Here is a 27,685-nt window from a genome sequence, read left to right on the forward strand (position 1 = left end):
CTCAAGGTCACCGCAGCTCCGCGTTAACAACCGTGCTACAACCCATTCATTAGTTTTAAGTTTTTATATTTTCTTCTGAAGTTACATTTTACTTTATCTATATCGGCCACCTCATTATGAACCAAGATAAGTGGTTAATTACAACAAAATGTGAGTATTAACTCTCTTTGTCTCGTCATCTGGAAGCATGGTGCTCGGAGTTCAATGTTTATTATTGAACTCATTCAAGTTGGTGCACATCCATCATATTCGTGTCTTTCTGCTTGTTTTTTCGACATTCTTGAATTGCGCATCCCATCATCGTACACTACGGGCGAGGATTACATCAAGGTCGTTATATTATCTTTTTACATATAAAGTTTTGATCATTTCCACAAACGATACATTGTCGACATCGTGGGTTGGATCTACATGTATCATTGGAGGGGCAAATGCCCCCCCACAAATTTTTACAACCCATATACTCCATATTATTTAACATTAACATCTGTACCGCTAGGCCAACTTACTTAATCACATAGACAATATTCAAGCATAAACAAAAACTTTGATAGTAGACACACAATATTCATGCCTATAAGGAAAACATCCGTGGATACTTGTTAAATATTATGCATACATGAATTATAATATCACACGCATGTTCCAAAATTCTTGAAAACATATTATTTATATCAATACATTATTTATTTTTCACAAAAAGAAGAAAATAGTAATAATACTATTATCCTCACATTCTTATTTATTTCAAGTAAAATGGATGTAATAACCTATTAAGTCATGCATCTATCCAATAAAAAGGTCGACATTGTTTTTATTCGGAACAAAATTCCTGAATTACTAAAATGTTAAACTGGAAGTGGTCTTATTAGTTTGGAATATAATGAAATTAGCAAATTGCAAAAGGTAAAAGTAAAAAAGGTTTTCTATTGTTGGAAAATGGGGTAAGCTGACAGAACGTAACGCACTAGAAAAAGACAAATGAATGAACAACACGTGAATGTGAATCTGTGGGTTTTACTGTTAGTTGTCAAATCAGTCTAATTGGGAATGGTAAATTGGATAAAATAGAATCGTACTGTAATTCTCTATGGTATCCATATTCGTCTCTTTTTTACGCACCCAATGCATTCCATAATAAACTAGTGAATTATGAATGCTAGTAAAAATGTTAAGAAATTACTCCATCCGTCCCCTACTAGGAGTCATATTTTGACCGGACACGAGTTTTAAGAAATGTAAGGAAAATTTGATTGAAAAAGTTAGTGGAATGTGAGACCCATTTATTTATATTGGTTTTATAATAAAATGTGAGGGAATAAAGTTAATGGAATGTGAGACCTACTTATTATTTATGATAAAAATGAAGTGTGACTCTTAATTGAGAACGAACCAAAATGGAAAAGTGTGACTCTTAATCGGGAACGGAGGGAATAATTCAAATTACAGCTCAATTTAATTAGTGAGAGTCCAATATGTAAAATCTAGTCTAATCTTCATACATGATAAATCATAAATAACCTTAGTCATCACATTCAAAAGGAGTATTTTCTAAATCCTAGTATTCCAACCTTAAGATTTCCAAAATCCAACTAAGCTCATCAGTACTCTATAAATAGGAATAGGAAAAGGGAAATCAGACCACAGTGTCCATAAAACACATAAATTTTTTCACAATACTAGAGAATTTTGTATTCTCCAACTCTATGTACGACATTTTTTCGCGATACTATTCCCTTCGTCCCATAATAATATACTACATTTTTTCCTTTTTAGTTCATCCTATAAAAATATGTACTTAATTTTGGAAACTCTTATCTATCTAATAAAATATGACACATTCTATGTTAATAGTACTTTAATTACTTTTTCTCTTTACTTTTCAAGAGTATAATTTTACCAATTTTGTATTAAAACTCGTACCGAACCCAAAGTACATATTTTTTAGGACATAGGGAGTAGACCTGCCTAAGGTTTACCGAACCGGCGGTTAACCACGAAATCGTAACCGTCGGTTAATATTCCGAACCGGAACAGTGACCAAACCGCCGGTTCCAGACGGTTTACGAACCACCAATTGATAGGCGCTTTCGCGGTTCTGACACGAAACAAGAGGAATCGCTACACCAAGTGACGTTGAACATATACTTGGAATGACGCTCTATTTTTAAAAATACAAGTCCTCCTAATCAACAAATCGATTTCCTTGATAGGTGGTCAACACGTGAATATGGTATTGTGTTGAGTTTTATACTCCGCATATTAATATTTCATCACATTAGAATTGTAAAGTGATGCATATGGAATTTATTAATATTTCATCACATTAGAATTGTAAAGTGATGCATATGGAATTTAGAGTGCAAATGCATTGAAATAAATATAAAAATAATAGTATTGTGGAGTTGAGATTTTAGTTAGAGCATTCCAACCGTTTACACAGCTATCATATTAAATACTCCTTCCGTCCCGCTTTACCAGTCCCATTGACCTTTCTGCACTCATTTTGTAAAAATGATAATAAATAGTTAAAGTTGAGAAATAATAAAGTAAAAAAGAGAATAATATAGAGAAGAGTCTTATCTATATTATTCTCTTTTTTACTTTATTATTTCTCTACTTTAACTATTTATTATCATTTTTCCAAAAAGAGTGCAGAAAAGTCAATGAGACTGCTAAAGCGGGACGGAGGGAGTATGATTTTACTCCATTTATTTACACTAAACTCAAACTTAAAAGAGAGAATAAAGTGGAAAATGAAAAAGGTAGAGAGATGAAGATAGAAAAAAGTAAGAGAGAGTAAAGTAGGTGTGGAAAAATGTGTTGACTTTTTACTAAAAAGGAAAATGACTCTATTACTATGGAACGGACGGAAATGGAAAAATGCCCCTTGTAGCAAAAGGTGATGCGGTCACCCTGGCCGCCCCCACACCCCGGCCCGACAGTTTGTGTGGGGGTTCAATCAGGGTACACAGCGGCCCGTTAGAGAGGATGCCTTCAACTCACTGTCCTGACAGGAGCCCATCTCCCAAGGCCTCATACTTGTGCCTGAGAGATGGAAGCTCCCACACGCCAGTAGTGGGATTCGAACCCAGCTCCTTGTAGCAATATCTGCTCTCCCGGAACCAACTGCGCTAAGCCCCTGCGGTCAAAACGCCCATATTACTATGGAACGGAGGGAGTATATTTTTACTCACAAAGATTTAAAAAAAATTGATTTTGGTTTAGTGTAAACCTAAAAATAGGTAGTACAGTACTATTTTTTACTCAAAAACAAAAAATGAGATTGGCTTTGGAGTACTATTGGAGCTAATTACATGTCTTATTTTAGGTTTTAGTGTACTTTTGGAGATAGTCTTAGAGCATCTGCAACCATTTACACTAAACTGAAACTCATTTTACGTAAATGTCACATCAAATATGATTTTACTCCAACCAGATACACTAAACTCAAATTTAAAAGAATATTCTTTATATTATGCTTTTTTACTCATAAAATTTGAAAACCTTTTGGATTTGAGTTTAGTGTAAACCTAAAAATAGGTAATTTTTTTCCAAAAACAAAAAATGAGATTGATTGTAGAGTACTATTAGATCTAATTACTTATCCCATTCTAGATTTTAATATACACTTGGAAATGGTCTTATGCACGTAAAATTTGAATTAAATAGAATTGTATTCGGTATTTCTTTATATACTTAGAAAATCAATATATGATGTATTATTTTTTAAAACAGTTTAGATCATTTTTTTCATTTATACTTAATCGATTATCAATTTTAACTGATTGATTATCCGTTATAATTCATAACTGAAAATTTTATTGAATACTAACTTGTAGTACTACTAAACAGAAATAAAAAAAAAATTTAATTATAAACTAACGGACAAACAGAATAGTCGGCTATAACTCTTAGTCTCTTATGGTTCAATTATTCCCATCCAAGGTTATTAATTCTCTTAGGTCCTAATAAGAATAATGAGTTGAGCGACCTTATACTATATAGTCCGTAAATGACGTCTATAAAATTATTGAAAACTACACATTTTCATATAAGAGTAGTAGTATTCTTTATAAGGAGTACAAGATCAATTCAAGTTTCGTTCACCCCATGAGATCTAACGAAAGTTACTGAAAATTATATTAATACTATATTGCAAAAATATAACTTCATATGATGTTATATTTATATGTTGGCATTTCACTAGTGTGAAATTATAACTATGACAATTGACCCACGTATGAAGGAAAGTGAAAATGTGAATTCACAATGTAATCCAATAAAAACACATTAATTTAAGATAAAATATTGTTGGTATCATTGAGATGTGGGTGAAATGATAATCAATCATGCACCAACCAATTGCCAACTTTTAACACATTCATCTTTAATGGTGGATTTAAATTTCATAATATAATAATGGAGTATTATTTTATGGAGTAGAAGAAGAATACAAAGTCATAGAATGATGATGAAGAAGTATTAATGTATTTGCCATAATGTGGGGGGTCTCTTCCCCATGATTAAAAAGTGAATGTCTAAAGGTCTCTATTGGTTCGACCTTTTATTTTCGTAATCAATGATACAAACAGAGCAAATAATTTAAAACTAATAACTACTGCAGCAGGCTGTACTACAAAAATGAACCAAACAAGATATGAAGCTATTTATTAGTATAACAAGTTAATTCTGCAATTATTATTAATAATACTAATTGTTATTATTATCAACAACCTAGCTCTATGATTATTTATTGTATACGAATATAATCAAAATTAAAACTCAAAAATGGTACAAATTGTGATGGCGCAAGGGTTGAATTATTTGTTATCATCATGCAATCATGTATTCATGTTATATTTGCCAGCTTCTAGTTTTACTTTTACCATCCCAAAAATGAAATAAAATGAAATCGCAGAGGTATATCATTTGAAATGTGCATGTATAAATAACAAAACACATAGTTATAGTCATAATTAATCATACTATTAAGTACATAAACACTAATTGGATATATTTTTGAACAAATCACAATCATAATTAATACATGTCATATTCTAATTGATCAATATATAGATAAAATGGAACTTGCGTGGGGGTGACTCTATATTTCTAATTTGCTATATACATCTAATATTTATTGCAATAAATATTCTAGCTGGTGTAAATAATCGAAAACTGCAATTAGGTCTTACAAAGAGATAACAGCAAGAAGAGCACTTGTATTTATTCCCATAAATATATGGCTTTTGTTTAAGTTAATCAATGTGCAATTTAATATAAGCAGTAAGTTGGTGTGAAGAAAGTACAAATTGATGTCAGGGTCAAAAACAAAAATTGAATTCCCATTGATTAAAGCATATGTAAATGCCAGAACAAGAATTCCAAGTCATATATTCACTTGGATTCTTCATTTTCGAATAGTTTAATTTATTTTATTTTAATATTACTTGAAGTTAGTCAATTAACTCTTTCACTTAATTTTATATATCCCTCAAATAACGTCCCGTTTAACACAAGATATATTATTGATATTACTTTTTAGTTTTTAGCATAACTTCCAAAAAATAAATACTACTCCTCCAGTCCTCCTAGTACACTAGTAAATAAACTCACTGACACAGTAGTATGGAATGGAGAAATTGACAATATAAATGTGCAAAAACGTTATACTACATCTATTGACAAAAAATAATTATATTTTTTATTTTGAACCGTCAAAAACATTTATTTTTATCTATTTATGATCATTTTGTTTATTTAATGAAATGAGAACTCTTTTCATGTAATACTTCAACTATTTATTTATTTTATCTTTGATAATATACTTGACAACCAATTTCACATCAAAATACATGTAATTCAAAATCAAAATTAATTTATTTTGACAAGTATAGTATAATATTTTTAAGTCTTATCAATAATATCTTGAGAATCCATAAAAAACGAACTGAGTAACTATTTAGTTCATTAAATAGTTGGACCCACCGATCAAATTATTGAATAACATGTCTTATTGTTAAGATTGTAAGCATTATACGTACATGAACATATGCATTAAAGATGGCATACATCAATACATGATTATTCTATCGGTCCGTCGTTTAATTGGTTGAATGGATCCAATTATTCTACCGAAAATATGTACTCAAATACTATATAATATAATTAAAAATTATGCTACTAAAACATTACTAGTACAATTTAGTACATTATAAACAAAAATATACTGTAGAATACAAGTGTTGAATCTTAATGACATTAAACGTCAACATGTTTATAAATTTAGAAATAAATGAATACAAAAATTATATAATTAATTGAAAATATTATTTTAAAATTCCTCAGATATGATATCACAAATCTTTTATGACAGGAAACATCATTTTCATATACTTTTAAAAAGTGCATATACTGAATACCTTACGTTACAAAAAATAGAAAAAATTGAACTTAAAAAAAATAAAAAATACTCGATACTAATTCAAAAATTCATCCATAATTGTTTTTATTTAACTTATAGTAGTAGGTATCAGTACTTCATTTGTTAGTCTCAATATTCATCAGAATGCATAAAGCCTAGAGAACCAACCATCGACCTACCCGTAACCCACATATTAACTTTAATCAGGGTAGAATTAATTTAAGCAACTCCATCGAATAGTTAAAAATAAGTTTAAGGGTAATCACTTGATTTAATAATTAAAATAATTTAAAGACGTATAGAAGGGTACGCTGATTGCAAGGAGTCCGTTGACAAAATACGCAACCGGCAGCTGCCGGTCACTTTTGAATTACAGAAAGCCGACCCCTCACTTTTTTATATTGGCCCTTTACCCAAGCAGTAGAAGAAGAAGAAGACGATGATGGATTTTTGGAGCTTTCTTCACTCATCCTTTTCTCCTTTAATTCTCTTTTCATTTTTTACACAATCCCACCTCTGAACAAGGTGTCTTTTTGTTCCAATTCATCTTTTGTCTCCTTTGCTCAATTCAATTCCCCCTTTGGATCATGCATCCCTTTTAGCCCGTTCATCATCACTAACCGTAAACCCCTTCCTTCTCTCAGACTCTGTTTGTGAAAATGGTTTTGAGCTGGCGACGAGCCTTCTGCACTTCTATCCCCAAGGATCAGGACCGCGCTGGAGACGCCTCTACCCCCAGGCTCGCCTCCAGATTCGGCAGATTCTTCTCCGAGCCATCTACGCCGCGATTTCACTCTCACCCGCTCTCCAGCCCCTCTCTCCGCTGCAAAACAGCTGCTCCCTGTGTGACGCCTTCCGACAGCCCTAGGCTTCAATGCCGGACTAGGAAGAGTCCGCGATTCTTCACCAGCTCCGCGCCTTCCTCGCCGAGGTCGCCGTCGACGTTTTCGCTGATTAAATCCGGACTGCGTATCACCAAGGTGCGTAGGCTACAGTGGAATTTCGTTATTGCGTTTGATTTGAGATTTTTTTTTTTTGGTATGATTTGGCAATAATGGATGAGTTGAAACGCTACTGTACGAGCAGAGTAGGTGCGGAATATGCTTGCAGAGCGTGAAGACGGGGCAAGGCACCGCCATTTTCACGGCGGAGTGCGGCGACGCTTTCCATTTCCCGTGCATCGCGGCTCACATGAAGAAGCAAGGGGTGAGATCCGCCCTCGCCTGCCCCATCTGCAGCGCTACATGGAAGGAAATGCATCTCGCGGAAACCGATCCATCCACGGAGCTGCGCGGCGGCGATAATAAATCCTCTTCTGTGTTTAAGGTCTACAACGACGACGAGCCGCTCTCTTCTCCGACTTCCGGCGCGCGATTCATTCCGATTCTCGAATCGGATGAGACGGAAGAGGAAAACGACGATTTCCCCGGCTTCTTCGTCACCAACAATGTCGTTCCGGATAAGATCAAGTCGAGGAATGTGGAAATCGGTCTGTTATCGGAGGCGGTTGTGGTGTCAGTAGGAAAAACTAGCGAGACATACGCCGTCGTTTTGAAGGTGAAAGCTCCAACGCCGCCTCCGCGCAGAGCGCCGATCGATTTGGTGACCGTGCTGAATGTGAGCAGAAACGTAACCTCCGATAAGCTCCATCTAATGCGGAGGATGATGCGGATGGTTGTTTCCTCCCTCTCCGCCGCCGACCGCCTCTCCATCGTCGCATTCTCCACCACATCCAAGCGGCTTCTCCCCCTCCGCCGCATGACCACCGCCGGCAAGAGATCCGCCCGCCGCATCATCGACGCCGTCGTCGCACTCGACGGCGCCGCCACCAGCGCCACCGACTCGCTGAAGAAGGCCGCCAAGGTCATCGAGGACCGCCGCGAGAAGAATCCCGCCGCCAGCATCCTCCTCCTCTCCGACGGCCACCGCAGCGGCCCGCTCGTGTCGTCCACGCGCTTCTCCCACTCCGAGATCCCCGTCCACTCCGTCAACCTGTGCGCGTGCGTCCACGCGCCCCCCGGCGGCGATCACGCCGCGAACTGCGTCACCGGCCTGCTGAGCCAGGTGGCGCAGGACCTCCGGGTCCAGGTCTCGTTCGCGGCCGGCTCGGCCCCGGGCGAGATCTCCGCGGTCTACACCTACGCGGGCAAACCGGCCCTGGTCGGATCCGGTTCGAGCTGGTGCCGGGTCGGGGAGCTCCACTCGGAGGAAGAGAGAGAGCTGCTCGTGGAAATGCGGGTCCCACCAGCCACCGGTGGGGCCCGGAGGCTAATGTCGATCCGTTGCTGTTACAAAGACCCGTCAACTCAACAGACCATATACGACAAGGAGCGGTGCCTCGTCATCCCCCGCCCACGCGCCGTCGGCTCCTCCACCCGCGACATCCAGCGCCTCCGCTGCCTCTTCGTCACCACGCGCGCCGTGGCCGAGAGCCGCAGGCTCTCCGACCGCAACGACGTGGCCGGGGCGCTCAGCATGCTCGCCTCGGCCCGCGCCCTCGTCCTCCAGTCCGGCTCGGGGTCCGGGGAGGAGTTCGTGCGCGGGCTTGAGGCCGAGCTCGCGGTGCTGAATTGCAAGCGGCAGGACCAGGCGCAACCGCGAGCGGCCCGGCCCGATGACAGCAAGGCCGAGCCGCTCACGCCGACCTCGGCGTGGCGGGCAGCCGAGCGCCTCGCTAAAGTCGCTATTATGAGAAAGTCTTTGAATAGAGTCAGCGACCTACATGGGTTTGAGAATGCGAGATTTTAATATTTGTGTTTTTTATTATTATTATTATTATGTTAGTAGTAAAATAAATTACAAAAAGTTACTATAAGAAAAATGTACAAATATATTTTGTGAAAAAAGGCCAGAGGTGGTTTGTGAGGCCCATGGAAATGAGAGGCCCCGCGTAGTATAATTGATGGAGGGGTATCGTTGTGGGGTTTCTCAAATTTAAATTTTTTGGGGGGTCATGATATATATTGCATTGTTCTATTATTTCTTTTATCCTTATTTCAAATTATAAAATAGTTGTAGGGAACGATGTTATGATTTGATATGAATGGATGTCTTATAGCAATCAACTGAAAAGTTATTGTGGAGGTGTCCTTTCATGTAAAAAATTAATATTGTTGGTATATAATGTGTTGAAATAAAGCTTTGTTTGTATTAAGTGGGAGTGGGGTTTTAGCCGAATGTTGTTCAACGGAGTGGGGTTTGGTTTTTTGGCTGTGTATGGATATAGCTATAGTGCTCTATACCTTTTGATATATAGCTTTGCAACATAAGACATGACAGAGATTTGCGTGAATTTTCTTTATAAAATTTCGCCTGAAGAGGTGATTGATTAAAACCATTTGCCAAATAAATTTAAAAGGTTTTCTTGCAAAACATTGAAAAAACTGTTGAAAAGGGCATGTCTTGATTTGGGGAAGCTTTCAAGATGGAAAGTGAGATCACAAGATACCAGAATTTGATATAATAATTGAGAAATCGTTGGGTTAATCGAGTTGGGCCATATGATGTGCACAGAGCAAGATTAACAACCTGTATCAATTTTTTGCCATTTAAATCCAATTTTGTCAGCCACATTCTTAGCCAATTCCACACATATTTTCCTACTCCAAAACCTGCTTTGTGTCATTTTCAATTTGGTTGGTGCCATATTGATATAGATAATGATCAAGAGGCCACGTTACATAAATAATTGAGACCTCCAATTAGTGCCTTTGCTTTGAAATTAGTACACCATTTAAATATTGATTGGGAATCATGATATGTTTTCATGAAAACTCTAAATGGGATCACTCACACTTTTGGAAATCCCAAGAAAAATGAGAAATATGAAAATTAGATCCACCCCAGCATAGCTTTATTCACACGTTTGTAAATAAAATGAGGTTTTGAGCAACTTTTCTTCTCCATTGAGCAAAACACCCTGAGTGGGAGAGATCCCAAAAAGGTAGAGTGTTAAGAGCAATAAAATCTTAAATATCTTTAGAGAGAGGGGGGGTGGCACCAAAAGGGGCTTTGACACACTAAAGATATGGATTATTCTTCACTTTTAGAATCCTGAAATTGCGCATCTATAAAGTTTTTGAGATGAAATTTGGTGTGCCACTCTCATGTAAAATTCAATGGTTACTTTTTACTATATTTGGCCCAAGACCGACATGCCACCATTTAAGGGCACATTTCTTTGTTCCTTCCTCCATAGATAATTTATACTGCTATAATAGTAACATTATGATTCGTTGTTACAGATGATCAGATTGTATTTGCTCAAAACACAAGCCCTATGTTAAACAAATAATTCATGTTACTACTTTACAAGACTAAATTGAAAGGGGGAAATGCTCAAATCTGAGAGGAAATGCAGGTGGTTGTGTTACTTAGTGGGATAGCAACAAAAATGAGAGGTTAGCCATAAACAAAAAGAATCCATCAACTTGATATTAATATGAACAGAGAAGGAATAAACAACACAATCACCAAGTGCTTTATGAGTTGGAACCAAGATAGGAACGAGAAGCTTCATAGTGAAAATCTCACACAAGATGTTGACACCATAATTTCCAACAATTCTTTCGCAAATAAAGGTAGAGCATCATATGGTGATTTCACCATCCACTAAACATACAATGTTGAAACATTATGATTCATATGGGATTTTATATGGCACATACCTCCCAGTTTATGTGCGCAGCACTTCTTGTTTGATTTGCAAGTAGAATCTATTTACAGTCCATCCAACAATAACACCACCCGAGTCCGACACAAAAGAAGTAAAACAACAATAATATGATAACAAGATCTAGTTTAAGTGATACAGTTTAGCCTACATACACGCTTTATATTCAATGAAGGGGCATTTCCCTTACGTTTGTGATGGCAGTAGGACGAACCACTTTACAAGCTTTAAGCAGCATCAGAAATGTAATTGCGCACACTGACCTGCTTCGACTTCAGCAGGGCAATAGGGGCACTTGAAGCGCCTAGTGCTGTTGTTTTTGGACAACTTGGTGATGGATTGCTTGCATAAAACATGCCCACATGTTAACAGCATGGGGGGATTCTCTTCGCTTACTTGGTCGCGGCTCACTGGGCACACGAATACGGAATGGAACTGAAACTCCCTGTCCAAATCCACTGGCACCGGTAGTTGTTTCATTGTCTGCCATTCCTGCTTCTTCCCAGTCATCACGTTCATCAGCTTCAGAAGAGTAGGCAACCCCTGAACTCCAGCAGCAATTGTCACACTCAACGGACTCTCGTAAGATTGCCCCATTAGATTGCAGAACTGTTGTGCGAGTTCCACAGATAGTTTGTCCCAATGTATGGAAGATAGTAATTCTGCATACGGTGAGGAATCAAGCCTTCCAGCCCATAAAAGGCAAGCCATAAGTTTCTGGAAAACAGCCATATGTTTGGTAGCAAATGGAGCCAAAAAGGCTCTAGCATACTTTAGAGCTTCATCCCTGCCCCTGTTCTGCAAGATCTCTACAAACTGAAGACGATGCAGTTTCAATTCTATGTCAGACCCATTTTGATTCAGTTGATCATGATTCCTCGCTGCCCAACCCAGAGCGGGCTCCAGGTTCCTACATTTCATGGCTTCCAAGATCTGGAACATTTCTAGGAAAGGGGATTTACTTGCTGCAGCCTCTAGTTCCTGCGACTCATTGATGAAGCAGTCGCCAATATCAAATTGGCCCTCTCGATAGAAATGGCTGGCAATAATTTGGTTAACAGTGTGTATATCAAAATCAATATTGCGATAAGCCTTTGAGATATCAGGATTGAAAGATTTCTCGAGAAGCTTTGGGTACTTGCTTAACGCGACATTTAATTCCTTTTGTGTGCCTTCCAGATGGCTGAGAGGAGCAATTTCTTTCAGCTTAGTTTTCAGTTCATTGAGGATCAATTTATGAGCAGATGGAGATGCAGAATCTTGTTCAGATTGTAGTCTCAAAAAAGCCTGTTCTATTTCTTGCCCAATCTGTTCAATTACTTCTTGAGATTTTGAGGATGAGAGCTTTTGCTTCTTTGTAACACGGTCAAAAGCATCCTTGATGGAATTTAACTCCATTACCAAAAGCTTGGGTTTAAACAGATTGAGATATAAGGATAAAATGAGTGCCACCTAAAATAAAACCAAATTAAGTTCAGATAGCCATAAGTCGACTCTTGAATATACGTACAATGACAATAACATTAAGATACCACATCTAGCATCATAGAGAACTAAACAAAGAAACGAATGGGTTCACCAGTCAATGTTAGTATAGACACAATGAGTTTTGATTTGATGAGACCACTTAAAGCCTATGCCCAGGTGATATCATTTCATTCCCACAAATGCCAGAAGCATGCTACCCAACACATAGGGAGGAAAATGTCAGGAGATAAAAGAACAAAATGCTTAGTGTAACCCAGGACTTCCTAAAATGCAGCATGCCTTGAACTCTATTAGTATCATTCCAACTAACTTCTAATAACGGGACAGTACTGTTTTGACTTAATAGCCTCCAACCTGTGCTTACTTAATCCTAAACCAAGCTTCAGATGAAGGTCAGCTCAGTACAATGTTTCGGCGAAGGATCAGCAAACTGCTTTCAATTAGCCTAGAGTGCAAACCAAATGCAGTAAGTCATAATTAAGAGAACATGACTCTTTGTTCTAATAAGAAACAAGATGTCAAAGGACACTAGGACACAACTCTTTTCCCCTTTTGGTGAAAAAAAAAACAGGATGTCAGATAACATAACACTTCAAAATTTTCAGCCCATTTAGTTTAGCTTCGAAAGATTTTATCTTAAAATCTAAAATCTGGTGTTGCGCAACATGGTATTAGGTATACCTCGTAAAAAATGTGTTAAAAACATAATCAGAAATATTCACAGAACAATCACTAAAAATACCAAATACAGGACTTTAGAATATAATATTACACTTATGATTGATTAAATAAGTAATGGCATGTCATGCTTACGTCAGCCCCATCATGAAAATGGAACTTTCTGGTCACATGGGGTTTATGAGACTCTTCTGGGCAAAGGATCCTTTAATAAATGTCCCATGTTCATGATTTACTACTCTTTTCTTTTCATATAGTAGTAACAATTAATAATCTGTATCTGTGCCTTCTATATTAGTGGTGCAAAAACTATTTTGGATAACCAATTAACATACTAACTTACGGTAACATCTTCAAGAATACCTTACTCATTTTTGCATAGTCTACTGAATCACTGCTCAATATGATATGCCGGATCAGAAAGTACAATCATTATAATTGTACAGACTTAATAGTTTGTAGAGCACACAATGTTGCACATAAAAATCTTAATTTCTGATAAAATATTGTGCCGACCAAAGAAATGTTTGACTTAGAATGGGGCAGAGGTAGCTGTAATCAACTCTGTAGGAGAACTCAAGATGTTTGATCTTGAATGGTTTGATGAAGAAGAAAAGTTGTAGGCAGAGATAAGTAAGTCTTCAAGAAACATTTGATGTACTTGGATTCTTGGCAATGATTAAGTGTTTTTTGTGGTGCTACATATGGGTATATAGCATTGCCCTTACATAGTGAAGCATAAAGATTATACTACAATGCGATCCAAACTTACTACATGTGTCATTGATTCCAACCCAGATCATCCAAAATAGTTGTTAACTAGACATAAGGATATTATAGTGCTTACCAGAATACTCAAGGATGAGATATAAAAAATGATCCACAGTGTCATTGTTTTCAACCAAACATCTATAATCAACCTTAATTTTCATTAGTTTAGTTCAAATTCACACCACCTATGGACTTTATGGAACATCAAAAAAGAAAAAATCAATATATTTTACCATAATTCAATGTTTAGTTGCATATTCAGAAGAACAAGATAAACAACATTTGTAATTTTTGTCATGAAGAAAGTTAGTGGAAGGAGGAGGACCCGTTGTAGAAAATCAAATAATCAATCATGCAAGTGAATATTACTTTATGAACATAGAATCGCTTTATATAGAACATGCCCAAACTATAACACAATAAACAGTTCATGAATCCTAAACTAGCCTAATTTAAATCAGATCCTTCAAAACCAAAAATTAGTAAAAAAAAAAAAAATTGAGAATGCCACAACACCCTTCGCAATGTTCTGAGCCTAGAGCACTCAACATTCATAAAAAAGTTAATGGTCTCAGAAGCCAAAAAAAACCACGCAAGAAGCAATTACACAATTGCACATTCACGCAAGCAGGAAAAAAAATTGAGTTCCGTCTCAATGTTCGCGAAGATAATATTTCTCATTTAGTGCTCATAAATCATAACTTGCGATTGAGCTGCAACTATTGAAGAGAAATGCAAGGAATCTATACCTATACCCCACGAAGTTCACCGATTTCGCTCAATGGCCAATAAAATTGGGAGAAACTTCCGAGCAACAGCGACGCCAATATGAGAGGAAGAAGAGGTTCCAATACCTGCAGATAATTATTCGGATCGAAGAGAAACGATGGGTAAAGTTAAATTGGGGAAGATTGAAAATCCTAGGGCAATTGACACAAACATGAGTATAGAGATTGAAAGAGAGGGAGAAAAGTAAACTGACCAGATGAGAGGAGGGGAAGAGTTTAGAGAGAAGAAATGGTATGCAATGATGATTGGTTGATTGAGGGCACTTCTGGGAAAAAAATGTTGATCAGAGAAAGAAACCGATGATGAGATAGAAGATGCCAGATTCTTATTTTCTTCTTCTTTTTGTTTAATTTCATTTATTATTATTTTATTATTAAAATATTATGGCCTTGATCTTGGTGAACATGGGCCTATCTCGATATCGGGCCTATTATTAATATTGGGCCTGCGGCTTCTATTTTAATTTTTTTTTATAAGGTAGCCATAAAATAGTCCTAAAATATTGTATAGTAGAATCGTATGATTATTGTACATCTTGCCCGGATTTCCCTTTTTTCTATTCAAGAATCTCAATGTATAGACTATAGTAGTATTATATATTGTAGCATCGTAGTCGGAACAAATCAATGCAAGTAGACGACATAAAGAAAGTGAAAAGCTGATAGAAGTGAAAGAAATCACCACCGCAGTTGGAACAAATTAAAGCAATAGAGCACAACCAGAAAACTTACGTTTACGTAGCACCAAAATGCTAGGAAAAACCCCAAAGTGCTAGGAAAATAGCATTTTCCGAGCACTTTTTCCAAACCCCAATGGGCTGGACGCTCGCCATTTACTCTATCGAAATTATTATCGAACACTTTTTCGAGCAGAACACTAATAGTGCTCGGAAAAGTGGTCAACTTCTTTATGCGAAGTTCCAAGCACCAATTTGTGCCCGTACTTCACCTGTTTGCTCCTTCCTATAACCTGCGTAATAATGCGAGCACTAATAGGTTTTTCAACAATGCTAGCACAATTTGGTGTTTGGAAAGGTTCTAATCGGGCATGTTATATTCCGAGCACATAAGTGCTCGGTATTCTGTGATTATTCATTATATTTTTTTATTATTATTTCAATTTCATTTTAAATTGTTATTCACTGAAATTATACTCAAATTAAAATGATATCAAAAACTAGGGTTTCACAAAGTCATCTTGAGTTCAAAATGTTTAAGTCAAAATCTAGTTTACCAAATTTTTCACTAAATAGGATCTTCATCTATTGCTTCATTTGTTCCTTCATTTGTTCCATGAGCAGTCAGATCCCTTTTCTTATCCAACGTTTCTTCTATTTTTCTAACTTTGTCTTACATCTGGGCTTCTATTTGGGCATATATGTGCTCACGCTCTTCTTGAAGTCGTTGCTCGAAGAGCTCGTCCATCTTGCTAAGATCGTTGTCTGTCGAGCGCACAGATGCATATGCTAAAGTAACTAAATTAAAACAAATACTATAATAATATTTTCAATAACTTAACAAAAAATTTAGATTGAATAACTAACAAATGGAGTAAAAATTATACCTTTAAATAACGAAAAGATAGCGAGGCGAGGTGGCTATGAGCAAAGAGACTATTTCTTATTCAACGAAATAATAGGGTAGGATTGAAAAAATGTTGGAAAAGATTGAAGAAATCGAGCTGGAGAGAAAATGAAAGAAGTAAAATGAGGGAAGGTGAGATGTACGTAGATCTGAAATAATATCTTCATTTCCGAGCACCTTAGAGGTGCTCGAAAGTTCCGAGCACATATGTTTGTCAAACATTTCCTCCAAGCTCGCATTTATCCATGCAGGTTAGTGCGACGACGGCCTCATCATGAAGCTAAAAGCAAAATTCATGTCAGCTGAAACATGACATGGATATGCCAAAGATATATTTAATAACATAATGCAATTGCCACATAATGCACCATTAGGTGACATTTGGAAGGCCGCATTGTAGTTGCCACATGGATCACAAATAATAGTTGGAAATGACTGCGTTTGTGTTTTCCTCCCCTGCAAATATAAACACGAATTTAGTTAATAAAATGATCAAGAAAAGAAAGCAAACACAACGCTTAATAAGAATTATGTTGTCTAGTATTAGTAGCAAAGCCACGCCTAAAGCTACATGAGTTTTGAAGGAGAACTCATTTTGTACATGAGAAAATATATTAATCCTAAAGGAGAGGAAACAGTACTGTATGATCACAAAATTGAAAAATAGCCTGCCTCACTAGAAAAGAAGTGGGCACAAGTTTATGCAAAAACCTCCTACGTCCCAAATACATATAGCCACTTGTACAACAGGTGAAATTTGCATAGATATCTCATAAACTCGAAGTTCAAATGGTTTATTAAATGCTCTAGATGTCTAGGAGTCTTGCATGCTTCTAAGTTCTATCAAATAATTCCAAAGAATTTAGCAGAAAGCTGCATGACTAGCTTAAGCAAAAAAAAAATGACAATTGTTATATTGAGGTTAAAAGTACTCCATCTGCCCACCCGACTTAGCTCATTTCTTTTTGGCACATTTATTTAGGAGTTCATGATTGCAGTATAAAGGTGTGTGGCCCACTTATTTAACGTCGTGAAGTGGTAGCCAAAAAAGGGAAACAAGTCGAATGGGAAACCCTAAAAAAATTAATACAGTCCAAGTCAAGCGAGAAGGAGGGAGTAGCATAGGTTGAATAATGAGTATAATACCTTATTTGAAACTTTTCTTTTGCTTCGGATTGAAGAAAGAGTCCAATGTCTCATACTTTGGAATTGGCTGCAGGTATCAGACTTATTTTAGAAAATGCATAGTATTATTTGACTAATGCAACTGGAGTAGCTCTTATGGTTACCATAGGTCATAATTTTGAAGTGGTGTATGATTCCCTCGTACTAAAGCATTTATTATATAGAATGAAAGAATATCTTATTATCAGCTAGTTAGTTTTGATAATACGTGGAAAATTTAGAATAGATATAATTGCATCCACGATTGATCCAACATGAAGACATCTTGTAACTTTTAGTGGAGTATATATATTTGGTGAAAATCCTCGTCAAATTGGAACTGTTTATTGAATATGCTCCTTTGATTGCTATGTTCAAGACTTATATTTGTTTTAAGACTTGTGTTTTTAAAATTTTGGCAAGATTCACACTAATTATTGATCAAACCACTTTTAAAAAACAAATAAACAAAAAAAATTCCAACAACAAAATTTGGAGTGCTCCCTCCGTCCCATTTAAGATGGTCACCTTTCCTTTTTTGTTTGTCTCAATCAAGATGGTCACTTTCCAATTTTAGAAATAACCTCATCTCTCATCTCTCCTCATTAAAATATTCAACTACCTTTTTCTTCTCTACTTTATTCCACCTAACAACACTTCCTAAAATATTCAACATTTTGAATATTTTTTAACACTATAATTTTTTAAAAAAGAAGTCATTGATTTATTATTAATTAATTACAGTAGTATACTCTAACACACTACATGGTTAAATTTGGTAGTATAAAATGATAATTATGTATATATTTATTATTTAAATTTAACATACTCTTAAATTATTTGCTTCACGTACTAATTTTATTTGACATCTAATAGTCCCTCCGTCCATCATTAAATGTCTCATTTTTCCTTTTTCATCTGTCCACAAATAAATATTTCATTTTACTTTTACTATATTTGGTAAATGGACCCCTTGTTCCACTGATTCATTCTACTCACATTTTATTATAAAACTAATACTTCATATAAAAGTAGGACTCACATTCCACTAACTTTTTTTATTCACTTTTCTTTATAAAGTTAAACAATTTCTTAAAATCCGAGCCGGTCAAATATGAGACATTTAGAGCATCCACAATGGTCGGCGAGCGACCGGCTAGCCGATTCCCGGCGCTGGCCGGTCTGCTCGCCGAACCATTGCAATCGGCGAGCGCTGACCAATGCGCTCGCCGCCATTGTAGGCTGGCGATCGGCGAGCTATCGGCCAACACATTTTTTTTAATTAAAATTTCGAAACACTATATATACGCGATTTTCACGTCATTTTCATTCGCACCACTTATGTTAACGAGTTTTCTCTCTCTCTTAATTTCTGTACAAGAGCAACAATGCAAAATGAGTAACGCGGGTTGTAGTAGTGGTGGGAATGCTGAGGAGTACGAACGGCAAATGGACGAAGCATTGGAGGCCTATACGTCCGGTGAGATAGACCGGCTGATACAAAGGGCTTTGCAGCCGGCGGTACCTCGACTTCGACCCATTGTCCACTGCCGAGCAGTGATTGATCGGGATCACCAAGCTGCACATCAGCGGCTATATGACGACTCTTCGCTCCAGAGCCGCGGTTTGGGGCCAACCATTTCAGGCGGCGTTTTAGGATGCGCAAGGAGCTGTTTATGCGTATCGTTGACGCTTTAGAGCGTCGATACCTGTGTTTCCAGTTCAGGTACGATGCGGCGGGCAGACCCAACCACACAGCTAAACAAAAGTGCACTGCGGCTATCAGGCAGTTGGCCTACGGAGGCGCGGCAGACATGTGGGACGTGTCACACGCCAACCCTCTCTGACGTATGCACTTACTATAGATAAATTCAAAATTTTAAAAGAAATAATCCACATTTATTAAGTACATATTCAAAATATTCTGAACAGTAGTGGGACCCTCTCACCACTCTATATACTATACATTTATCTACATGCAAAACATATGATGATGAGGAGGAGAAGGTTCCTAAAACGCATCAGCCGCCGACCCCGATAACATGTGCAATTCCTACGACCCATGTCAATGAAAAACTTCACTGATATCTTATTCTTGAAAAATATTAGTGGTTTATATGAGCTACAACTCAGTGTATATAAACCTTACCTTTAATTCCACTGCCCATCAATCAAACATATTCTTTAACCAATATATAAAACAATAATCAACAAATATTAAAAATAATTTCATATACATATGCATATGCCACTCTGTTCATTTTATTATTCTGTGACAGTTCAAGCCTGGTATCTGCCCGAGATTTCCAATATGCCACTATGATTTGACCCGAAGGTCTCACTATGATTTGACCCGTAGGTCCCACTATGAATTGACCCGTAGGTCCCAATATGATTTGACCCGAAGGTCCCAATATGATTGACCCGAAGGTCCCAATATGTCCACTATGATTTCAGATCCAAGACATGACTATCACAGATCCCCTTTAATCAAATGATTCAATTAATTCCAATACCATATGCAAAATATATCTATTGCACTAATCACATATCCATATCATATTCCACTCAATAATTTCAATTTAATATACTATTAATATATTTATTGCACCAAGCATACATCCCCATCATCACAATTAAACACATATCATATCAGTATTACATCGTATAATCCAATTATTCACTTCAATTTAACACATAACAATTAATCATATAACGCATGTAAAATTAAAAGTGTGATTTATACACACCTGAGTATTCTAACCGAACCCCTAACTTCTCTTCCTGTTCAACCTTGATCCTTCAGACTATTTTTCTGCCTTCCGACTCCAAGTTCTCGTTTCTTTATCGAGCACCACTGTTTCTATCTTTTTCTATCTAATATTGTGATTTTTCTATCTCCTTTTCCAATTCTTATGAAAGATAAAGATCTATATATATACAATCGGAGATTTTTTTTTGTTGTCGGTTCTTTCCCACTAAAATATTTTCCAAGCCTATTTGTATACATAACATCATATATTGGAATTGAGGAGATGTATAACATAGACAAGTGTTCATTTTATTAGCTAGGCCACGTATATAATTTTGAATTATTTTATTTTATTATTTCTTTAGTAATTAGTAGGTGTACTAAGCATACATATCCTATATAATAAAACCATTTAAAATATATAGTAATGAAAGTTGTACGTACATATAGTTTTCCATGTACACACTAGATTTAATATTAATATTTAACATTTATGATCACATATTACACGTATTATATATATATATAGGGTCTTATTAGGTTGAGATTATTTAGCTAAATTGAGAAATGAGATGCAATATGGGCCACTAATCCACAAGCTAAACAAAATGTCAACAAATACAATATTATGTCAACAAGGGGGTAAAATTGTAATTTCATAAATAAAAAAAGCGTGAAACATCCAAACTGATTTCAAACCAGTTTCTTAAAATTTCTCTAAAATCTCTCGTCAAAAATCTCAAATCTCGCTGATCTTCATACAATTCGATTCCTTCAAAATCTGCAAAAACTCGTTGATTTTCAAAATTCAAACCGAAAATATTGAAAATCTCGCTGATCTAAATGACGAACGAAGAGGAAAATCGGAAAGAATCGGTTGAAAAATCGATTGAAGCTAAGGAACAGCAGTCAAAATCGGCGACGCATGAAGCTACTTCTTCAGGTTAAGAAATTGATTCAAATTTTAAATATATTGCTTTGATTTTGGTGTTTTAAAAAACATCTCGATTTCGTTTTTTATGAATTCGATACTTGCTAAATTTTTTTGTTGATTTGCGATGGTAGAATCAGAACAGATTGCAAAGAAAAATGCTGCTGTAAAAAAAGGAAGAGAAGAAGCTTCACCTTCCAGTTAAGATTTGTTTAAATTTTTAAAATTATTGACATTTTATATACTAGCTATTGACATAGCTATAATAATATTCTGTTGACAGTAGTGTATTGTTGTTTGAATAGGTATTGACATAATAATATTAACATATTGTATGCTTGTTAGAGTGGCTGTAGAAAACATAAAAATGTATGGCTGTAGTAGTATGTCAACAACTATTGACATAGGGTATGCTTGTTTCAATGGCTGTAGACAACATACAAATGTATGGCTGTAGTAGTATGTCAACAACTATAGACATAGGGTATGCTTGTTTCAATGGCTGTTAGGATGGTTGTAGAAAACATATGTATCGTTGTAGTAGTATGTCAATAGCTATTGACATATTCTAAGCTTGTTTAAATAATAGTTGACATAGTCATATTTATATAAACAGAGTATACTTGCCATAAACTTTATAAGATAATCAACAGGTTATGTCAACTTTAACTGTTGACATAATAGTAATAATATAATTGTTCTAACTATATATGGAAAATACCTTTTAATGATAGAGCATACTTAATGCCTGAAATTCTGTTAATTGTGATTGGTATATATAATTTTAGTAATATACACACACTTGATGTCAACAGAGTACACTTGTTATTGTCATGATACTTTGTATAATTGATATAGATTTATTATGTTTGATCTTAAACCAGAAAACAGAAGAACATCCAAGCGAAAAAGGAATACCTTAGTATCTCAGAAAGAGTTAATGATTGTTAAGAAAAAGCAAAAGAAAAGTGTAGAGGATGGAAAACAGATTGTTATTGCTGAAAATCTATCTCAAAGGCTTCTAGTGAAAAGGAAGCCGATGTATTTTGTTGATGCAATAAGCAGACTGAATGAGAAACAGATTAATTATGTGAAGGAGTTGGGTTTCGAGAGTGTCCTACATTTCAAGATTGATTACATTCCTAGCAGATTAGCATTAGTATTATTAAATTTTTTTGAAGAGAATAAGTGCAAGATAAAGCTTAACAATGGTAAACAAATTCATATCACTGAAGAGGATGTGGAGCTTGTATATGGATTCCCAAGAGGTGACATTAATTATTCTAGAGATAAGTATAAAAGTAATGCAGCTTTCATGAGGAAGATAGCAAAGAAATGTGGTACGAAAAAAGAAAGTGTGAACCATAACGATGTTTTAAAGGTTATGTTGAATGATCTTCAAGGAGGAAGACAGTTTAAGACAATGTTTTTGTTATTGCTAGAATCAACATTGATTGAGCAATCAACATGTGGAATGGTAAAATCTAAGATTGGAGAGATAATTGATGATCTGGATAACGTGAGAAATGTAAATTGGTGTTCGTATGTAATATCTGTTCTCAAATTTGCAAAACAAAATTGGTCAATCACAAAGAAGAATGCATTTGCTGGACCACTTCCCTTCCTTATGGTATGTTTTACATTTTGCATTGTTGATTATTAACATAATTACATTAGGTTGTGTGTGTAGTTGATATAGCTCGTACTATAATTAACATAAGCTGTATTAGTTATTTTAAGTGGCTTTTGTATTTAGTTGACACGACACAATAGTAATTGACATGCATTTTTTAACATATGCAGCTCTGCTACTTAGACAGAGTTATACAAGACAAACGTCCTGTTCCTCAGACATTTCCATTAATGAAAGGATGGAAAAGTGAGCATCTTCAGGCTAGAGAAGATAGAGAGATCAGTGCAGGAGTTTTTGGTTTAGGAAATGTAAAGAAGAGATACCTTCGAAATGAAGAGCAGCAGCAAGAGAATGAAGAACAAAGAGTTGATGTAGATGACAGTGGAGTGGGGTCTTCTTCTCAGAACATACTCTCATCAGATATGGTGAAAAATGTTTTAAAATACATCAATCAGATAAATGATGGAAGGACCAATCTTGTTAGAGTCCTCAAAGAAGCTTCTTCACAGATCAAGAATAATGATTTATTTGGATTTGTTTGTGACATTGCTAGAAGCGCAATTGGAAGCCAAAAATCTCCGGTTGTATCTGTGAGTGATACTTTCTTGCATTTGTCCCAGTCATTTCATATAGACGACAATGTTGTTGTTCATAACTGGAAAGCGGTATTTGACTCAATACGGAATGCTGAAAAAGAAAACGAAACACTTGAAGATTTGAATGAATTTCCAACTTTCAGATTGAGAGATTTCTTCGATAAAGTAAGCACATAATCAACCTATATTTAGATTAATACATCATTTTATTGATACATTGTTGAACTAGTTTTTGAACTAATTTTTGAACAGGCTGTAGAAGAAAGAAATAGAGAAAATTTACCTACATCACCAGTTGATAAACCCGAAGAGGTCAGACAAACTGTTGAAGGAGATGAACAAAGCAAGGAAAACATGATGTGTGATGGTGAAAATGAATCAAACTCTCCTATCTTGACAGCGTATTAGGATCTCCACACACATCATCCCCATCTCTCCAACAACAAGAAGCCAATGCTTCAGAGCATGTCAACAAGCAAGCATCAGTTTTAGGATCTGAGAACAGAGGAAGTGAGATGGAAATTCAAGTACAAGTTCAAGCTGATAGGGCATCACCAACTACTGAATATGCTGGACATGTCAATACTCAAGAATCAATTATGGAATCTGAGAACAGTGGAACTGAGTTGGAAATGCAAGAAGAAGTTGAAGATGATAGGGCATCACCAACAACTGAATCTCCTGGACAAGTCAATAATCAATCATCACTTATAGAATTTGAAAACAGGAGTAGTGAGTTGGAAATTCAAGCAGAAGATGAAGCTGATAGGACATCACCAACAAATGAATCTCCTGCACATGTCAATATTGAAGCATCAATTATAGGATTTGAGAACAGGAAAAGTGAGTTTGAAATTCAAGCAGAAGATGAAGCTGATATAGACTTAAGAACACAAAATGCCTTGCATCTATTATCAAAAGCATGTACTGACTTTGAAATCAGCAACAATGAAGAAGCAATCAAGGCAACAAATGTTATTGTTGATATCATAAATGAACAGGTACAGTTTATAATGATTATATTAAACTCTTGAATATTTTTATATGATTTTATATTAGTTATTGACATTGTGGATATCATGGTTGACATAGATAAAAATATAATTGACATGGTATAGCATGGAGTTTCAGGAAGACAGGGAGGATGCAGCTGCATGCTCAATTGTTGAGTATATGATGAGAGAGGGTATTGAAACACTGGATGACACTCCTCCTGAATCCAACATACAAATACAAGAACATAAAGGGAAAGAGAAGATGCATGAGGAAAAAGAAAAAAACTCCTGAAAACACGGAAAGAAGAATGATTGTTTACAAGTTAAAAAAATGAATGAATTATTGTTTACATTGCTTGTAATAGTTGTTAAAATGTAATTGACACGGTTATTGACACGATATGTAGTGCAGTTGACAGGATATGTAGTGTAGTTGACATAATCATATTAGTTATTGAAACAATTAGTGTAATATAGTTGACATGATTTGTAATTGCAACTAACATTAAATTCACTGACAGCAGCATCTGAACCCTGTTCCGATATGTGAGATTCCACTGGCTAAAGCTAGAGAGAAACAGACTCGTGCTGAAATGCGTCCTAGCCCAGTGCTACGCTCACCATTTGAAATACGAGCCATGCATATGAAAACAACCCTGAACCCAGACGAAAGAGATATGTACTACTCCCTCTGTCCGCGAATAGGAGTCCCGGTTGGCCATTTTCATCCGTCCGCCATTAGAAGTCCCGGTTAGACATTTTATCTTGGGAGTATAAAAAATGACCCCACTTCTCCCTTAATTTAGAAGCTGCAATTAATTTTAATCCACTTTGATTGCAATTTCTCACACTCTCTCGCAATGTTAGATTTCATTATTCCAAATAATAAAGCAAATAATAATATAAATGGGTCCCACATTCCACTATCACACACTTAAATTATTACACTCAAACTTTTCTTAAAACCCACACCTAACTCAACCGGGACTCCTATTCGCGGACGGAGGGAGTACTACATAGTAGAAACTGAAGGAACAAAAGAGTATGCACAATTTAATTCTTTGAATAATCTCTACAATCCTTTTATATTTACATGCAGTTGACATAATTTATGAATGATATTTAAATGTTGTCTGCACGCTTTCATTTCAATGATTTATGTGTCTACACTAATGGCTTTGTTTGGGCAAGCAAATGAGTGTTTTCATCTCTGAAACCCCATTCAGAAATCAGTACAGGTGTAATTGATGTATGGGCAGCACACCTGAACTACAAGGAAAGAGAAAGGGTAAAATCATCACCTCCGCGCCTGTTTCTGACAACATCCCCATGCGTGAGTAATCTAAATTTCTGTATCAACTATTTGGATGACAAATTTCACTAACAAAAAAATGTTAAATGCAGTATATGAATATAACAAATCGGCAGCCTCATTGGGATCCATTACAATCCCAGAACAACTTTGTGTCGCAAATTTAACAGGAGATTAGAACAATAGAAGATTTCGATTGGAGAAAGATTGATTTGGTAACAAATTTATTTTTGTGCAAAGATCTCACAGTTTCACCTACATAGTTTTTGACAGAAGTTGTCAAATTCTTTTCTCTAATTTTATCTAACATACAATACAGGTATTCTTTCCTGTTTTTTAAAAGTGGCTATTACTATCTTGTAGTATTCTGGATGAGGATGAACAAAATTGAGATAATTGATAGTGCCAAACCACCTAGAGACAAGAATCCCTTGGAGAAGTATAGCTTTGATGTTGCAATACTGGTATGCTTTTTTAAATATAGCTAACATTATGTTTAGATTTTTGTTGACATAATTTATGTATCTTGCTAAAATGCTTTGTATGCAAATTTTAATTTAGTTGTTTATATATTTGCAAAAAGATATGTTTGAGGCATACTTTATAGAGAATAACATGACAGATCTATCACAAAATATAAAGAAGTCTGCTTACAAGGTTATTCCTTTAGATTGGGCCACAAGCACCAATAAAGAAGACAACGGTGTTTATATGATGAGACATATGGAGACATACTTTGGCAGGAAGGGAAGGGAATGGGATATTGGCTTTACTTCACGCGGCTTGAAGATTCTACAGGTACTCAGAGGAAGATATTGCGAAGCAATGCTTACATCAAAGAGCAACAAGAAGTGTATGGATATGATATGTCATGCTAACATCTGGATGAATGCAAACAAGCAAAGATTATCTGCGTTACAGAACAAGTACAAGGAATGGTTTAGCCGTAGAACCAATAAGTAAACAGTTGCTTTATTTTGATTAGAACAAAGACTCGTTTGAATATTTGATGTTATCATGTTTTTTAGATGGATGTGTAAAACAATTATTATATATCGATTTGAACTACGCAGCCTGTAATAATATATCAACTATGAAATCAGTAAAGCAACTTCAATAGTAATGTCAACAACTTGAATTTTATGTCAACAACTCGAAAACAATTGTTTTAACTAAAAAAAATGTACAGCTATTTTTCTTCATTTTTTAATTTTAAATATGTACTGGCATCATTATCATAAAAAATATGTTAATAGTTTCCATATAAAAACTCAACAAATGTGAACAGCTTGTCAATAGGCTTCATATAAAATTTCAGATAACTCAATATTTTGAACATATTGATGAATTATGGTCATACAATACATTTCAGTATAAAGCAAATTAAACGTGAAAAACAAAAAAGAAAATATAAATAAACTCTATGTAATGCCAATAACTAAATAATTGTCATGTCAACTGCCTTTTTTCTAATAAAACGGATGAAAAAAAATATAATTCAAAACCATCTACTCTACAAACTATTCGGCTAAGTCATAAAAAAGCAGAATAATAAATATTTCTCTAACTCCTACTCTCTCACACATAGATTACCGCTCAAAGAAATTTCTTCTTCTCTCTCATATTCAAACCCTTCGTCTAACCGATTTCATCTCTTTTCTAGGTTTCTAAATCGATTTAGAGTATTAGGAATGTCAACAGAAGAAAGAAACACAAGTGATTCAGTATCGTCGACCGTTCCTGGAAAAACGACGTCAGAAATGGAGGTCAACGGCAAATCAACAGATAGTACTGAAATGACTCATTCAGGTTAAAGATTTCTTTGGTTTATTAATTGTATGACTTCAATTTCACTTTTGAAAAACACAGTTTGATTATTCAAAAGATTTTATTT

The 27,685-nt window shown here is 35.7% G+C and overlaps 3 protein-coding genes across 3 annotated transcripts; 2 read left to right on the forward strand and 1 right to left on the reverse strand.

The window, feature by feature from the left end:
• Positions 1-6,819: 6,819 nt before the first annotated feature.
• On the forward strand, positions 6,820-9,406 carry LOC125200679 (putative E3 ubiquitin-protein ligase EDA40). The gene is made up of 3 exons (XM_089065798.1): positions 6,820-6,952; positions 7,072-7,407; positions 7,514-9,406. The coding sequence occupies exons 2-3, from the start codon at positions 7,087-7,089 to the stop codon at positions 9,173-9,175; spliced, it is 1,983 nt and encodes a 660-aa protein (XP_088921924.1). The 5' UTR covers positions 6,820-6,952; positions 7,072-7,086; the 3' UTR covers positions 9,176-9,406.
• A 1,633-nt stretch (positions 9,407-11,039) lies between these two features.
• On the reverse strand, positions 11,040-15,158 carry LOC125201149 (LisH/CRA/RING-U-box domains-containing protein). Its single transcript, XM_048099111.2, has 3 exons — positions 15,019-15,158; positions 14,786-14,890; positions 11,040-12,551 (listed from the first exon to the last, which is right to left on the reverse strand). The coding sequence occupies exon 3, from the start codon at positions 12,495-12,497 to the stop codon at positions 11,337-11,339; it is 1,161 nt and encodes a 386-aa protein (XP_047955068.1). The 5' UTR covers positions 12,498-12,551; positions 14,786-14,890; positions 15,019-15,158; the 3' UTR covers positions 11,040-11,336.
• An 11,004-nt stretch (positions 15,159-26,162) lies between these two features.
• LOC148931632 (uncharacterized) lies at positions 26,163-26,754 on the forward strand. The gene is made up of 2 exons (XM_089064023.1): positions 26,163-26,255; positions 26,353-26,754. The coding sequence occupies exons 1-2, from the start codon at positions 26,163-26,165 to the stop codon at positions 26,752-26,754; spliced, it is 495 nt and encodes a 164-aa protein (XP_088920149.1).
• Positions 26,755-27,685: the final 931 nt, after the last annotated feature.

The sequence above is a fragment of the Salvia hispanica genome, chromosome 2 (genome assembly GCF_029641045.1).
Source record: "Salvia hispanica isolate PSC_SH4W2 chromosome 2, Shi_PSC_v1, whole genome shotgun sequence".
In the NCBI taxonomy this organism is placed as follows: Eukaryota; Viridiplantae; Streptophyta; class Magnoliopsida; order Lamiales; family Lamiaceae; genus Salvia; species Salvia hispanica.